General features: G+C 47.8%; 1 protein-coding gene across 1 annotated transcript; it reads right to left on the reverse strand.

Annotated features, from left to right (window-relative positions):
* Window positions 1–5,866: 5,866 nt before the first annotated feature.
* Window positions 5,867–13,209, reverse strand: EFCAB1 (EF-hand calcium binding domain 1). Its single transcript, XM_018557579.1, has 6 exons — window positions 13,033–13,209; window positions 12,553–12,711; window positions 11,792–11,896; window positions 10,748–10,899; window positions 8,066–8,170; window positions 5,867–5,917 (listed from the first exon to the last, which is right to left on the reverse strand). The coding sequence occupies exons 1-6, from the start codon at window positions 13,109–13,111 to the stop codon at window positions 5,867–5,869; spliced, it is 651 nt and encodes a 216-aa protein (XP_018413081.1). The 5' UTR covers window positions 13,112–13,209.
* Between the last annotated feature and the right edge of the window lie 2,875 nt (window positions 13,210–16,084).

Genomic DNA, 16,084 nt, shown 5'->3' on the forward strand with positions numbered 1-16,084 from the left:
CACTTGCTGACAGGAGGAGGGAACAGAGAGATGATGTCATCAGTCTGCTGCTGCTTCTTTGCTATCCAATCCTAGGCTGGGGGGCGGGAAGTGGCATTGCTGTTTTGTAGTAGAGAAAAGTCAGGTCACCGATTGCCTGCGCTCTATGGACAGACATACAGATGGTGTTCATCTCCCTCATACGCGTTTCAGGGTTGGATTTGGCTGTTTGCTCGGAGGTCGGCTTTAAATGGAACAATATAACTATTTATAAAAGAAAAAAGTATTGTTCTACATCAGGGCTGGGCAACTCCGGCCCTCCAGCTTTAACTACAAATCCCAACATGCCTCTGGGAGTTATGCCTGTAACTGTCTCAATGCTGCCATACAGGATTTATATGGCGCCAACAGTGTGCACAGCGCTTTACAATATAAGGAAGACATTACTATCACAATACAATTCAAGACAAGATGGTAAGGAGGGCCCTGCCCCTGAGGGCTTACAATCTAAAGGGAGGGGCAAGTGATACATGAGGAGGTGGACGGACCCTTTAAGGGCATTTTTACGCGTTCTTTTCTTTTCTTAATTAAACTTTATTCCTGTAATATTTCAGGGTTGCCAAGCGGAAACAAGATGAACGCAGTTTCTTTGGCGGGCTCCTCCATGTTTGCTATGCGCCGGAGTTTGAGAATGTCCAGGAGACTCGAGAGAAGCTGCAGCAGAGGAGGCGGTACGTGGCGTGGGTCACGTCTGACAAAGGTTGGTTGCACCGCACGAGCCGTCCCTTCCGTCAATACGCTACGTCGTCTTTCGGGTTGCTTTGGGGTTTTAGCTGTTTTCTCAGCTGGCTTTCAGCTTTTCATTGGCAGAGACTTTTATTTATTTTACACGTTACAATTCACATTGTGTGTCTGGAGATTCCTAAAACCCCCCAAAACATTATATGTTCTGAAAGCAGGGACCCTGGAAAATAAAATGGTCACGTGATATTTGCAATATCATCAATTTAGAGTTAACGTGAATGATGGGCCTAAAATCCCTGCTCTTGCCCCGGCGTGCTCAGTGATATCGAACGAGCTACTGTGTGTGGCTCAGTGCACATCTGTACTCAGGTTTTTTGGGAGGGGGAGTTTAAAAATGTTTTATTAAACCTCAAAGCGGACCTTTACCCCCCTTTGACTATAAATCACCTCAGCATGCAGCTCTACATGCTGGTATGAAATCATCTTACATTCATCAGCTAAACAAACATATTTTTATTTTACTTATAATTATTGTTTTTCCACTTCCTGGTCCTCTTGGGCATTAGTGATGTAATCTGTGCCCAAGCATTGCATCCTGGGAAGGTGACATCAGCAGAGCATTGCTGGGAAATCTCATGTGTATTCTCACGAGATCTCAGCGAAAGTAATTTTCCTCCTCTGAGATGATGTGCGTGGCCACATGTCCTGGTCACATGTCCTGGTCACATGTGCCAGAGTTCCAGGAAGTAAAAGGAGAGCTAGTAATCTGCCCTTAGTAAAAATGGCCACTGTCAGAATACTGGGTAGGAAAGAGAAATAAGGAATGCAGAGAATACAAAGCCGGCAATTATCTAGAAGTATGTGTTTGTAGATTGTCATTACTAAACATTTCTAAAGATGTGTTTGTTGTTATTTTGAAGATAAGGGTAGCAGACATAATTTTTTTTTCTTGCATAGCCCTAAGGCCCCATTCACACCGAGCGATTTATCGCGCGGTAATTCCCGCGATATCGCGGCTATTTACCGCGCGATATCACTCTCCAATGCATGGCAATGGGGCTCTGTCCGTCGCTGTCGCGGGTCGTGCGTCGCTACATCAGGACCCTTTTTGGAGCGGATTTTGCCGCGATTATAGCTTGCTCAATGCAAGCATTTGTGCGATATAGCACGCAAATTGCGCAACAAACGCGCGATTTGCGAATCGTTCAATGTGAATGGGGCCTAAATGTGATCAGTATGGTGACACAACCCGGAGTTTGTACTTTATTATGATGATATTTTAATATCAGATTTTCACCTTTTTTTCGCCCCAAAGATCATCAAGTTGCCTCCAAGAGACCAGAAAAGTCTGAAAGTTCCACTTCAACTTCTGTGCACTCCACCGTGAACCGCACACGTGCCTCCTCCTGTCACTCATCTGTACAGTCTGGTGACCCCCTTGCTCCCTTTGCTACTCCTCCACCCTGGGTGACCCCGGACTACAGACATGAGAACTACCCTCCTCCACCATCTCTGACCCCGGACAACAGATGTGAGAACTACCGTCCTCCACCCTCAATGACCCGGAACTACAAACATGAGAACTACCCTCCTCCGCCATCACTGACCCCAGACTACAAACATGAGAACTACCCTCCTCCACCATCACTGATCCCGGACTACAGACATGAGAACTACCCTCCTCCACCATCACTGATCCCGGACTACAGACATGAGAACTACCCTCCTCCACCATCACTGATCCCGGACTACAGACATGAGAACTTCCCTCCTCCGCCATCACTGATCCCGGACTACAGACATGAGAACTTCCCCCCTCCACCCTCAATGACCCCGGACTACAGACATGAGAACTTCCCTCCTCCACCCTCAATGACCCCGGACTACATGAATAAGTACTACCCTTCTCCACCCTCAGTGACCTCTGACCAAGGACATGAGAACTACCCTCCTCCGCCCTCAGTGGCTCCAATTCACAGACATGAGAACTACCCTCCTCCACCCTCCATGACCCCGGACCACAGACAAGATTACTGCCCTCCATTACACTCTTCAGCCGGTGATGTTTCAGTTGGCTGTGCTGATCACACAGGAAGGACGATAGGTCCGCCACACGGCCCCCCCATCATTGCGAGTTCTGCCAGGTTCATGCCAAGGACGACCCAGCTTCAGGAGAGGCAGAGGAGACGAGAGGAAGAGACAAAACTGACTCTGATACTTCCCGCATCTCAGGAGATTATCATCGGACCAAAACTGCCAGAAATCCCCAAATTAGACCTGGCCGACGATTCCCTCAACCTCTCCGCTGACATCATCAGAGCGAGACTGAGAGAGGCGAGTAGACGCGTTTACCTGGATGCCGGGTCTATACGTGATCCGACGCTTACGTTGCGGAATTGTATGATGTCATACCCGACCATTCTGATAGGGGGAAGTCTCACTCTCTGAAGAGAACGTCTCTTCCTCCCGGCCACAAATTCTCAAATTTACAATTAATGAGTAATGCGGGTAAAGTGAGAGTTCCTTGTAGGAAAAGCTGCAGCAAGTGATCAGAACTGGGGACACGGTCATTTTCAGAATCCGGGAGATGTATAAATCCATTTTAGGTGAACTGGCCCTTTAAAAGGTCATTGTTTATGGCAAGAGATTGTTGATCAGACCTGATGAGCAGCCCGGTGATGTGTGCTGCGCATATAGATTTCGGGCCAAGAACTAAACTTGTGAGATTTAAACATTTGTGTGCAGTTTCCCCATTTCTTTATCAATCCCAAGGGTTCGGAAATGACTGGATAGTACAGATTTGGCTGTATGTGTGTAAGGTTTCATTGGCCCACTCTGATTGCAGCTGTACCTCGTAATGTGTATTAGAAGCTGCTAGGGATGCACCGATACTAGTATTGGTATCGGGGCCAATACAGGGCATGTTCACTAATACTTGGACTGGTGAAAATGCCCCAATTCTAAAAGCCGATACTGGCCCTTTAAATTTTTAAACGTGTTTGGCTGCCTGAGGTCCCACGCTTGCTGGGGACCTCAGGCAGCCTGCTCAGCACCTCAGACAGCTGTCTTTGACAGTGCCCTTCCGGCCATACATTGCCTCCTCCTACTTCTCGGCGTGGGCACAGCGCAGCCCCACACCTGCCTGTACAGCCCCGGAGCCTGGATCTCACCCGTTCAGCCTGGCGTTCTATCGAAAGCTCCAACCCATCGAGATCTCCAACTACCTCACTTCCGGTGCTCAGAAAGACTGGAGCTCTGTACAGTTGCGGTGCGCATAGCATTTTCAGGATACTCGTCGAGTTTGCCACCTGCTGAATATTGTTACAATGCAGCTGTACAGAGCTCCGTCAGTCTTTGTGTTTTGCAGTCTAACGCTGTCTGGTCGAAATCTCCAACTTGCAAGTACCCGGCAGTGAGGTAGTTGGAGATTTGGACGAGTTGGAGCTTTCGATAGAAAACCCGGCACCCACCTGGAGAGACCCAAACGCAGCCCTACGAAAGTCACTCGCACTCCAATAAGATTTTCTGTCAATGTTCTTTATTGATGAGATTTGTCACATTGTATAGAGAGATTTCGGAACCGTATAGATCCCTACTTCAGGCAAAGTGCCAAACACAGCCCTGGTGAGACCCGCACACAGCCCTGTATAATTGCTGTATAATCATGGATTGCTGAGATTTGTAGTCCTCTATAGCCGGTTGCCATTCTTCATTGCTGAATAATCATGGACTGAGTTACAGTTCTTCATCGTTATAAGGAAATCATCAGTCTGTATTGTTTTAGAAAAAATGTCACAGGTCCCTTTAAGAAAAAGTATCGGCAAGTACCAGAGGAAAGTACTTGTACTTGGTATCTGTGTATCCGTAGAAGCTGCAGCAAGTCAGATAGAGCTTGCCTCATTCCCTGGCTGGAGGAAGCTCAGCATCATCTAGCACTTTCCTCCTCAGCCTGACTGTCCCTGGCCCGCCCCTTTCATTTCATTTTCAGCTCCTCCTACTTCTGGAGGTTTTAGCATCCCATGAGGGCGATACAAAAGTTTCCTGTTTTCAGGAAGTGATGTACAGCACCCTACCGGCCCCTCCCACCAGCCATGATCTGCTTGCACGGCCTACAGCAGCACAGAGACCCAGTAATGATATCAGTGGGTCTAAAATAAGATATTTTATAGAATTATGTCATGAGCATGTTGATGGGGGAGGGGCCAGGGGAAGGCAAAATGTACACACATTAAACTTCATCTGTAATAATTTGCTTTGTTCATTGTGTCTCCCAGGTTTCTGCATCCTGTATTAGAGGCGAGCCCCCCAACGGAGATTCACCGACTGCTCCCCCCGCGAAACAGAGACGAAGAATCTGATCCCCGTTATTCATCACATCGCCTCACCTACATGTATTTATGACTTTTATTGAAAAATACAAAGAACGGTCCGCAGTCAGAAATTTAAACATGAAATATATAAGAAAGTGTTTTTATACAAAGATTGTGGAAAGGCCGTCTTCTTCTGTCCCTCATGCTATGGTCCCTTTCACACGGGCGGGCCCATCGGGTCTGTCGGTTTGTTTTTCATGCAGATCTGATTGGAAGCCCAATGCTAGTCTATGGGCAGCCGTGTGGAAACATACCGGCGTCTATTGACACCCGATTGCCCCCGACTCCGGCCAGGTCCAGAAAACAGAACAGAGTTTTGACTGGACCTGATCGTGCCGGATCGGCGGTAATCTGATGTAAACTGACACACGTCCATTTATATCTGACTCCCCCACAGACACACACAGGGGGTCCGGTCATTTCTTCTATCACAAGATGGAGGGAAGATAACTGGACAATGGTGACATCTGATCAGGACAGGATCCATACACTGATCAGCCCGTGTGAAAGGGACCTTAGGGAAACGTGTGCTGAAGAAAAGTATGTAGGCTGCCACTGCTGGATCCTCTATGAAAATGCAGGTTGTCTGGCTGTCATGCCGATCCAGTGGCTTCAATACTTTCTTAGTTGGTGGCCTGGAACCAGAATGAAGATCGGGAGCTGTGACTTCACCTGATGCGTTCGTGTTGAAGAGTAAGGGAGTATTACTTCCGGATCCCTGTAACGTGGCGGTGCAAGGAAGAGCTCGGGATGCATTTTCTGACAGTTACCATCTATGGTTCACTTGGCTCTGCGAATGCGTTTCTCTCGAAAGCCATTATACTCTGCAAGAGAAATATGTGACAGGAAGAGCAATATCATACTGATATACAGCACATTGCGCTGTGCTGAGGACCCGCTCTGAGCTCAAAGCCAACAGGTATTAAAGCAAGGCTAGGCAACCTCGGCCCTCCAGCTGTGGTGGAACTACAAGTCCCATGAGGCATTACAAGACTCTGACAATTAGGCCCCATTCACACTGAGCGATTTATAGAGCGATTTTTGCAGCGATATCGCTCATATTTCCGCACGATATCGCTCTATGTAGCTTCTCCAATCCATTCCAATGGAGCTGTTCATATCTCGTCGCTCAATATCGCTTGTAGCTCGTCGCTGGTAGCTTGTCGCTCCTACATGACCCTTTTTTTGAGCGATTTCAAGCGATATTGCTCCTGATTGCATACAGCCCAATAGGAAAAAGTTGTGCGATGTCGCTCAATATCGCGCGTCGCGCAATATCGCTCATAATCGCGCGATTTTCATGTCGCTCAGTGTGAATGGGGCCTTACAAGTCATAATGGGATTTGTAGTTTCACCACAGCTGGTCTTCCCAGGTTGCCCACGCCTGTGTTAGAGCCTCTGTCAGGTTTGTTGTCATCTGTGTCCCCTCTGGGGAGATTTCCCCTCACTTCCTAACCAGGGTGGGAAAATCTCAGAGAATAACACAATTTCTTGAATTATTTTACACACACTTTAACCCCTTAAAGGAGAACTATGAGGTGAGTGCATTTCACTCACCTCATAGTTCTAGCCGACCTGTGACAATGAGACTGTCACAGGTCGGCTCAGTAGATCGGGAGGTGAGCGAACACATACCGGCGTTCGCTCACTTCTCGATCCTGTCACGGCTCTCTGCTGTGACAGGGGAGGGACTGGATTCCCCCCTCTCCGCTCCGATCCGCCAGCGCTGACTGGCGGAACGGACGGGGGAGGGGGCGGGTACAGCTGGCTCTGCCTCTAGATAGGCAGAGCCAGCTGTCACTCACCCAGCTGGGCGGATCCCGGCACAAATGTCGGATCCGCTTCAGCGTCTTAGTATACCGCTAGCTGTAGCTCGCGGTATACTGAGCCTAGGGTGACGGGAGGACGCTAGTTTGAGTCCTCCCGTTACCCTAAGGAGAACTATGGGGAAAAGCCCTAACCCCATAGTTCTCCTTTTAATGACAGAAGTTAAAACAGATCACACCTTGCTTTGTCCAGGACACATTAGACCTTCATTTGGTGGTAAATGGTCATGGATATGTCATGTTTGTATTTTAATATCAATAGAAAACTGTCCCAAAGTAGTAAAAAAAAAAAAAAAAGGAAACAATTTTGTAAAGAGCCCTAATGGAGGGGAAATATGATAAAAACAAACACATTTTTGGGTTTCAAGAGTCTGAATAAGACTGAACCCGGACTTTATAGGTTCTGCTTTTATGACTTTCCTTCCTGCACATCCAATCCCAACCTATACAAAAGAGCTGAACCTCGGTCACCACTCCTGGGACAGCTGACTAAGGACAATCATTCCCACCACACTGCTGATGGACCTGATGGAGAACTTCTACTACTTTAAGAGATCCAACACCCGCACCTTCCTTCTACTTCTTCCCCTAAGTCTCCGCCCCTTCTACTCCAACACTATCAGGTCTATTCACAAGAGGAGGAAGATTACGGAGAAGAGAACAATCTAGGACAACATAGCTGAACCGGAAAGTGAGCTGAGTTGGAGAATTTTCCCAGACAGCGATGTTGTCCTAGATTGGTCACTTCTCCTCCGGCCTTCTCCAAACTCCTCACCCTTCTGTGAATAACCCTGTAAATTGTCAGATGTGCCGCCGAACACAGGGGGAGGAGATTGGTGGGGGAACTTCACAGCAGACCTCAAGAGAAGAGTATACATGTCCATGTGATGATTAAGGATGGGCTCGGGCGTGTTCGCAGCTCCACGTGCCGAGCCCGCCAGGAAGCTGACAGCGCCAATCACAGGCACTGAGACATTATCCCGGTCCGCAGCTGCAGAGATCGGGAAATGTCTCAGTACCTGTGATTGGCGCTGTCAGCTTCCTGGCGGGCTCGGCACGTGGAGCTGCGAACACGCCCGAGCCCATCCTTAGTGATGATCACTGATTCCTCCTAAGGGTTGTAGTTCTGCTGCTCGGGAAGCTCACCTTGCTATCAGGGAGGCACGGCCCAAAAGCTTCCAGGAGCAGGGTCTCCTCTCGCACAGCTTTTTCAAAATCTGTGTATGACAGTTTGCTGTCGTGATCGTAATCCTGGAGGAGACATAACACAGAAATGTTATACATGAGATTATGAGCAAACACAGCGGAGAGTGTGCGACAGATAATTATCCTTTTTCTTTTAGTAAGATCCATTTTACCAGATTATTCCATATGACTGAGGAGAGAAGATAAACCGGCTGACTGTTTGAATGGAAACCTAAGAGGAAAGAAGTCCAGAGGCTGCGCGCTGAGGTTTGTATTACTTTACAGGGCTAGAAGACGAGGGAGTCAGGGACAGCGCTGGAGCTTAGATTGCCCCTAATATAGATACACACACACAGTCCTAATTTAAGAGGAACTTAAAGTGACACTAACCTCAGGAGGTAAATCTTAAACATGAATTCCAGTATCTTAACTATTACCAAAAATTTATCTTATTGGAAATACATGGAGCTTGGAGCGGTGACTACTTTACAACACACACAGGGACCATGGGGAACAGAAGTAGCCCCCCTCCAGAAGGAAGGACAGTGTCAGCACCAATTCAGAGATGATTGGAGGATCTCCAGCCGTGTGATACACAAATAAGATACATTGTTGTTAATAGTTAAGATACTTGAATGCATTTTTAAGATTTACCTCCTGAGTTCAGTGTCACTTTAAGGCTGGGTTCACACCTGAGCTTAGTTTTTCAGCTTGTTTTTTAGCGCGTTTTTCCGTTCAGTGAAACGCGCGTTTCACTGGCGGTATGATTTTTTTCCTTTATTTTCTCTTTAAAAAAAAATAATTATTTTTTATTTTCACTTTTAAACTTCCCGCCCGCTCCGCCCCCCTACGACGCGGCCGCTCGCAAGGGACGGAAGTCGGCAGCCGCCGGAGGACACATCGGGGATCGCGGACAAGGTAAGACCTGTACGCTGTATTCCCGAGTGTGGCTCGGGTTACCGCTTTGTTACCCCGATCCACACTCGGGAATACCAATGGAAACACGCTGCATAACGCCCCAAAGAAGCTCCTGTACTTCTTTGGGCGTAGGGCGTTTTGCAGCGCGTTCCTACGCGCTGTAAAACGCCCAGGTGGGAACCGTGCCCATAGGCAATCATTGATTTTCACATGTTGAGCGTTTTATAGCGCGTAGGAACGCGCTGTAAAACGCCCATGTGTGAACCAGGCCTAAGTTCCTTGGTGCTCCATTGTTCTCCTCTTCTGCATTCCCGTCACTCTTTGGCCATTGGGTAGCCGCTGATGTAAATTGTGCAGGAGTTACATTCTCCCGAAAACCGTCTGTCTGTAAGATGTCGGGAGTTTCTACTTCATCTTATACGCACCGCAGGCCGCGTGCACTAAAATAATTGCTATGAGAGGGAGAAGGTTTTTTTCCAGCAGACATTCAATGTCTCTAAAAATCTCCTCTCTGCACTTGCCGCACTCCCCCCAAAAAAGGCGGGTGTGCGAAATGACTGCGGATGCCGCCGCCACACATAGACAAAAAGGAAGACGTCACCAGCACTCCAACAACGATAACAGCAATTAGATGCTCATTTATTGACAAATGCTGCCTCTCATTGGCAAGCGCTTTAGGGGCCACACAGGGTCCCCTTCGTCAGGCTCAGAGATCTCCTGTACAACATTTCTGTTGGAGTGCTGGTGACTTCTTCCTTTTAGTCATGTCAGAGGAACGCTGAATGCATTGTTGTATAGACTTCCATGATAAAAGACAATGCCAGCGCTCTAATACTGTGTTTCCCCGAAAATAAGACCTAGCGCTATGTTCAGGGATTTCTGTAATATAAGACCTACCCCGAAAATAAGACCTAGTTCGGTGGTAGGTCTTATATTACAGAAATCCCTGATAGCGCTAGGTCTTATTTTCGGGGTAGCTGCACCGTATAATTACATTTTACATGTCACGGCCGCAGCTCCCTCCCCATAACCGTCCCCCCTCCCCCGCCAGGCAGGCCCGCACGCCCACCTGTCTGGCTCCCTGGACGGCATTAGAGCTGAGAGCGGCCGCAGCTCCCGCCCACCCGCACGATCGGAGAGCGGACAGCTGCAGCCAGGTACACATAAGACATCCCCCGAAAAAATATAAGACACTCTTATTTTCGGGGAAACACGGTATACAGAGTACACGGTGGTGTCTGCAGTCACTGGCTGCACTTGGAATGCTCGGTGCAGGGTCCATCCCATCAATCATCTGCAGACATGGGTGTAACGTGTCATTGAACTCCATGTGCCCGGGAGGCAGCCGCCATGTGCACAAGAAAAACACAGATCACTGCTAGGACACATAGACAACAATTGTTTTCGATGTGCCCTGTTCACACTACATCACGGGTGTGATGGGTGATATTCTGCATTTTCTTGCAGCACACAGGATGCCAATGAAGGTCACCGCAGTGTAGCCATCCACACTGGTGTGCAGGGACCTGAATGGTGTTGTACACATTGTTCACTACCAATAAAGATAAATTTAAAAAAAAATGTAACAAGTGACAGCTCCGGCAGCGTGCGATATCAAACATACTGCCGGAGCTGTCAGAACGTCCCGTCCCCTAAACAATGTATTTTAGCAGATGGGAGACTGTGAACGGGCCCCGAGTGTCTCTGCTGCAGTAAACTGCTCACCATCTTTTTCAGGGTTATCTCCACCAGATCCTTTATACCCTCATCTGGATCTTCCTCTGTAGGCTGTTTGAGTAGACTGCTCTTCAACATGTGGAACATTTCTTCCCTGGAGATGTATCCATCACTGTTCAGATCATACACTTCAAAACAATCTTTAAAAAAAATATATATATATATGAACACGTGTATGATATCTTAGTGAAATCAGCCTAATGGGGTGCGTTCCAATGACGTTCAAAGTGTCACAGACCATAAGTGATTAGATCTAAAGCTGGTTTATTCCTGGGCAGGGTGTATTTGTATGAAGACCGCCCTAGGTAACACCCTTGTGTGATGCTGAGCCTCCATGATTGAAGGAAGTCATATACAGGTCTCCCATCCCTTCACACGGCTTGTTCACCTGTCATAACGACATGATTGGCCTATCTGTGTCTGTTGCATGTATGATCTCTGTACAAACTCCATGTTACTCCCTCATCTCATCCAAGGGGAATGATTGTTCTGTATATAGGGTCACATACTTTGCAGTAAGCGTTTCTGACTGTGAACACAATAAAGTGTACCTGTCATATACATGGGAGGCAGACATTTTTCTCATAGGGGTAGAATGTCAACCACCAGACATGTCATTCTAATACTTAAAGTTGTAACTTTTGTAGTACTGGATAGAGCAGGAAAAGGTTACAGCCCATATAAAGTTATGTTTGGCTGTTGTTACCCTGCTGGGAAGATTTCCCTTCACTTCCTGTCCTAGAGATACAACAGGAAACAAGAGAAAATCTCCTGAATGTGATGGGAAGTTGCTTCTTAGACATTTTACCCCATTGGATGATTTACTTTCACCTCGTCCTCTGCTGTTCAATGAGAACTCTTAGATTCCCCCTCACTTCCTGTCTCAGTGATAACATTCACCCGGACACATATTGGGTGAATCTCCCCAGCGGTGTCACTGACAGTCTATTCCTTCTCCACTGAACTAAATGAAACGTTTGGCCTTCACATTTAGGAACTTAGAGATTTCCTCCATTGGATTGTACCGCTTACATTTGATCTTTTCATCCAGCGTTCCGCGGAGAAACACCGACAATCCTTCAATCCATTCCGTCAGACTAATGTGACTGTCGTTGTCTTTATCGAAGGCGCGAAAAACTGGAGAGAAGAACACAAAGCTTTGTCATCGGATATAAGAAACAGGAAACAGATGTACACGGGGCAGAGCGCAGCGACGGCGCACACGGGGCAGAGCGCAGCTTTGCTTCCATGCTCCCTTCCCAGCCCTGCCTGGCACTTCCTACATAGACCAGGAACGTATTTTCCTGCTAACACCCCCATCCTATCAATGAAAACACACCCTTGGTCCATCAATGGAGACACGCCCCCTGCCCATCAATGGGGGCACGCCCCCTGCCCACCAATGGGGACACGCCCCCTGCCCATCAATGGGGGCACGCCCCCTGCCCACCAATGGGGACACGCCCCCTGCCCACCAATGGGGACACGCCCACTGCCCACCAATGGGGACACGCCCACTGCCCACCAATGGAGACAGGTGTTCTATCAAAGTCATAACAAGTCTCTGCCCCCTGTCCTAACAATTCCTGCAGGGTAGACTGAATAGTGGTCACATGACCTTCAATATATAAGGTATTTGGTGATATTATTTCATTAAACTAAGCGATGACATCATCATTATTTATACTACACAATGTTTGGCGATCATCAGAATTCACGTCACTGAGCTCATCACTGAAAGACGACTTCTGATTGGCTGCTTCGGGTCACTGCGCCATATTGTTGTGACTCACCCCTGTCCATTAACATATCGTCAGTCATGGTGAACGTGTTGTGCAGTATATTCCTGAAGGTGTTCCGGTCTATTCCCTCCCCCCGGATGTTCGGGTCTATGGGACGACCCACTATGGTGTTGTAAAGTCGAATGAGACATTCCACCTCGATCTTAGTGACTGCCGGACAAAGAGAAATGACATTATTTTATGATTTGTATTGATTGGTTGTAGAACATGAAGATGAGGACAAAGCTAAAAAAAAAGAAACCTCAAACTGAAACAACTCATATTAATGGGGAACATTTATTACAACTGCAGCAGACAATCTGGAGCAGTCGCCCATAGCAACAAATCAGCTTCTTTCTTCCGTTTGAAAATGAAAGCTAGAAGATGATTGGTTGCCATGGACACCTGCTCCAGCTTTGATAAGTTCCCCTCAATGAGCGGCTGCACAATAATCAATAACAAAAAAAATAGTGAAGGTCTCGGCATAGTTACAGTGTCTGGCGGATCTGCTCAGGTTCTCGGCCATCTTCTGCAGGTTCTTGCGGTTCATGGCGGTGGCCGGCTGGGCCATCGTTCCCGGTACTCTCTGTCTCTGCGGTGAACACGGAGCCGGAAGCTGAGGATGCTACAACAAGCCGTTGCCATAGCGATGAGCGCGCCAATCAGCTACGAATCTGCAGTGACATCACTTGTATCCGGCAGGAAAGAGAAGTATAGGCGGCGGCAGCGTTGTGATTGGGCGGTGACGGGCTCAGGACTTTACGAGGTCGGGTCAGCAGAGCAGTGAGTGGGAGTAGGCGGGGCGATGTCATCACTGACTGTAGGTGATCTTAGCCTCCAGCTGCTGGGGACCAGTATCATGTGACTGGGGCGGAGCTTGCTCGGATCTCCTTTCCTCCAATAGGTATCCTGCATTGCACAGGGGAGATGCAAAAACTGCCGGTGATGTATCGAAAGTGCGAACTTATCGAGTTGTGGGACCGCATTACTTCCGGTTTCCTCAGAACTACGATGTTTGCACACAAAACATGTTGTGCATGAGCGCCATCCACGGCATTGCCCTATACACATAGACCACAGCAATAAAGTAATAAAATGATGTAGGATGACAGTAAGCCAGCACGTTCTTTATCTCCGGTGCCCCACTCAACCGCTTGAGTGGGGCACCGGAGATAAAGAACGTGCTGGCTTACTGTCATCCTACATCATTTTATTACTTTATTGCTGTGGTCTATATCTATAGGGCAATGCCGTGGATGGCGCTCGTGCAGAACATGTTTTGTGTGCAAACATCGTAGTTCTGAGGAAACCGGAAGTCATGCGGTCCCACAACTCGATAAGTTCGCACTTTCGACACATCACCTGATCAAATATCAGAGTGCTAGGAGGAAGATGCAGCAGATTCGTTACAGTAGAATGCAAGCCAACCCTTTTTGTTATTTTTTTTTTAGTTTTGGATAGAGCAGTGGAGGGTTATAACCCCTGTACGCTTTTTTTTTGTGTTTGCCATCTGTGTCCCAGTGGGGAGACTTCCCTTCACTTCCTGTCTGATCAACACAACAGGAAGTGAGAGGAAATCCCTCCAAAGTGAGGAAACCCCCTAGAAGTCAGGGTGACCTAGTATTCACATTGGAAGATTTCCCCCTCTATTCCTGTTCCGATCACAAACCAAAATTTGAATTTTCTTCTAGAACTTTTAGCAATAACAGGCACCGGTCCAAATCACACCATCCTCACACCTTCTTCACTAGTTGAGTGTCAGTGGGCTCCAAGATAAAAGAGGGCTCCAATGTTGAAATTAAAAACAAAACAAAACAGACTGGAATCTACTAAAAATGTATGTTGTCATGTCACAGCACTTGTGGGAGAACCTCCTTTGGACACGTCATCAGTTCACAGATGGAAAAATGAAGCTTTCTAAGATCAACGTACCTACGGTACTGTGAAACATGGAGGAGCTCAGAGATGTTCTGGGGATTCTATGCATGGGGTGCCTTTAATCAGTGCAGGGCACGATTAAGTCTCAAGACTATCATAGAATTCTGGAGCAAGCCATACAGCCCGGCGTCAGAAAGCGGTCTCAGTCACAGGTCATGGACCCTCCAACAGGATAATGACCCAAAACACACGGGGGGGGATGGGGAATTTATCAAAAGTGGAGCAGCTAAAATCTGGAGCAGTTGTGCATGAGAACCAATCAGATTCTCTCTTCAGTTAGTTCAGTTAAGATTTGATAATGAACGAGAGAAGCTGATTGGTTGCCATGCACAACTGCTCCCGATTTTAGCTGCTCCACTTTTGATAAATTCCCCTCACAGATGAGAGAACGCAAGACGGGCTAAGAACAAAACATTGGACTATTCTGAAGTTGCCTCCTAAGAGCCCCGATATGAATCCTACTGAACATCCTCAGAAAGAGCTGAAACATGCAGCCTGGAGACGGAACCCTTCAAACCTGAGACAGCTGGAGAAGTTCGCTAAAGACGATTGGGCCAGACTACCTGTTGGCAGGGAGTTCGGTAAAGACGATTGGGCAGACTACCTGTTGGCAGGGAGTTCGGTAAAGACGATTGGGGCAGACTACCTGTTGGCAGGGAGGTCGGTAAAGACGATTGGGCCAGACTACCTGTTGGCAGGAAGTTCGGTAAAGACGATTGGGGCAGACTACCTGTTGGCAGGTGAGGCTCCAGAAATCTCGTTTGCAGCGATTGCCTCTGAAGCAGGGGTGGGCAACCTCGGCACTCCAGCTGTGGCGAAACTACAATCCCATCATGCCTTTGGTAATCATGCGTTTCAAAATGCCTCATGGGAATTGTAGTTTCACAACAGCTGGAGTGCCAAGGTTGCGCACCCCTAGAAAAAATTCAAAATATTAACAGTCACTTAGAAAGCCATCCACAACTCCGCCCCCAGATATATCTCCAAGCTGGTCTCAAAGTATCACCCTAACCGTCCCCTCCGCTCATCCATTGACCTCCTGCTTTCCAGCTCCATTGTCCACTCCTCCCATAGTCGCCTCCAAGACTTCTCTAGAGTCTCTCCCATCCTCTGGAACTCTTTACCCCAACCTGTCCGTCTATCTCCCACCTTGACTGCCTTTAGGCGATCCCTAAAGACCCATCTCTTCAGGGAAGCCTATCCCACCTCAACCTAACCACTGAACCATCACTTTCTCAAACAATTCATCCCCACACAGCTCCCTCCTCATGTATCATTTCCCCCTCCTCTTTCAGATTGTAAGCCCTCAGGGGCAGGGCCCTCCTTACATCTTGTCTTGAATTGTAATGTCTTCCTTATATTGTAAAGCGCTGCGCAAACTGTTGGCGCTCTATACATCCTGTATAATAATAATAATAATAGTCTAAGGGCTACTTCACACCAGCCACTGTGCGTTCCAGCCTGATTCTGTCCGGAACGCACTGGATTGCATTGCGGCCGACTCACTGTGTTGTAGGACGGTGCATTGAAGTGAATGTCTGCTTTCCGGTCTGGTATGAAAAGAATCGTGCTTGCAGCATTTTTTTTTCTGCCTGGACCACAGGCA

Source organism: Nanorana parkeri, unplaced genomic scaffold (assembly GCF_000935625.1).
Source record: "Nanorana parkeri isolate BGI_ZX_2015 unplaced genomic scaffold, ASM93562v1 scaffold291, whole genome shotgun sequence".
Lineage (NCBI taxonomy): Eukaryota > Metazoa > Chordata > Amphibia > Anura > Dicroglossidae > Nanorana > Nanorana parkeri.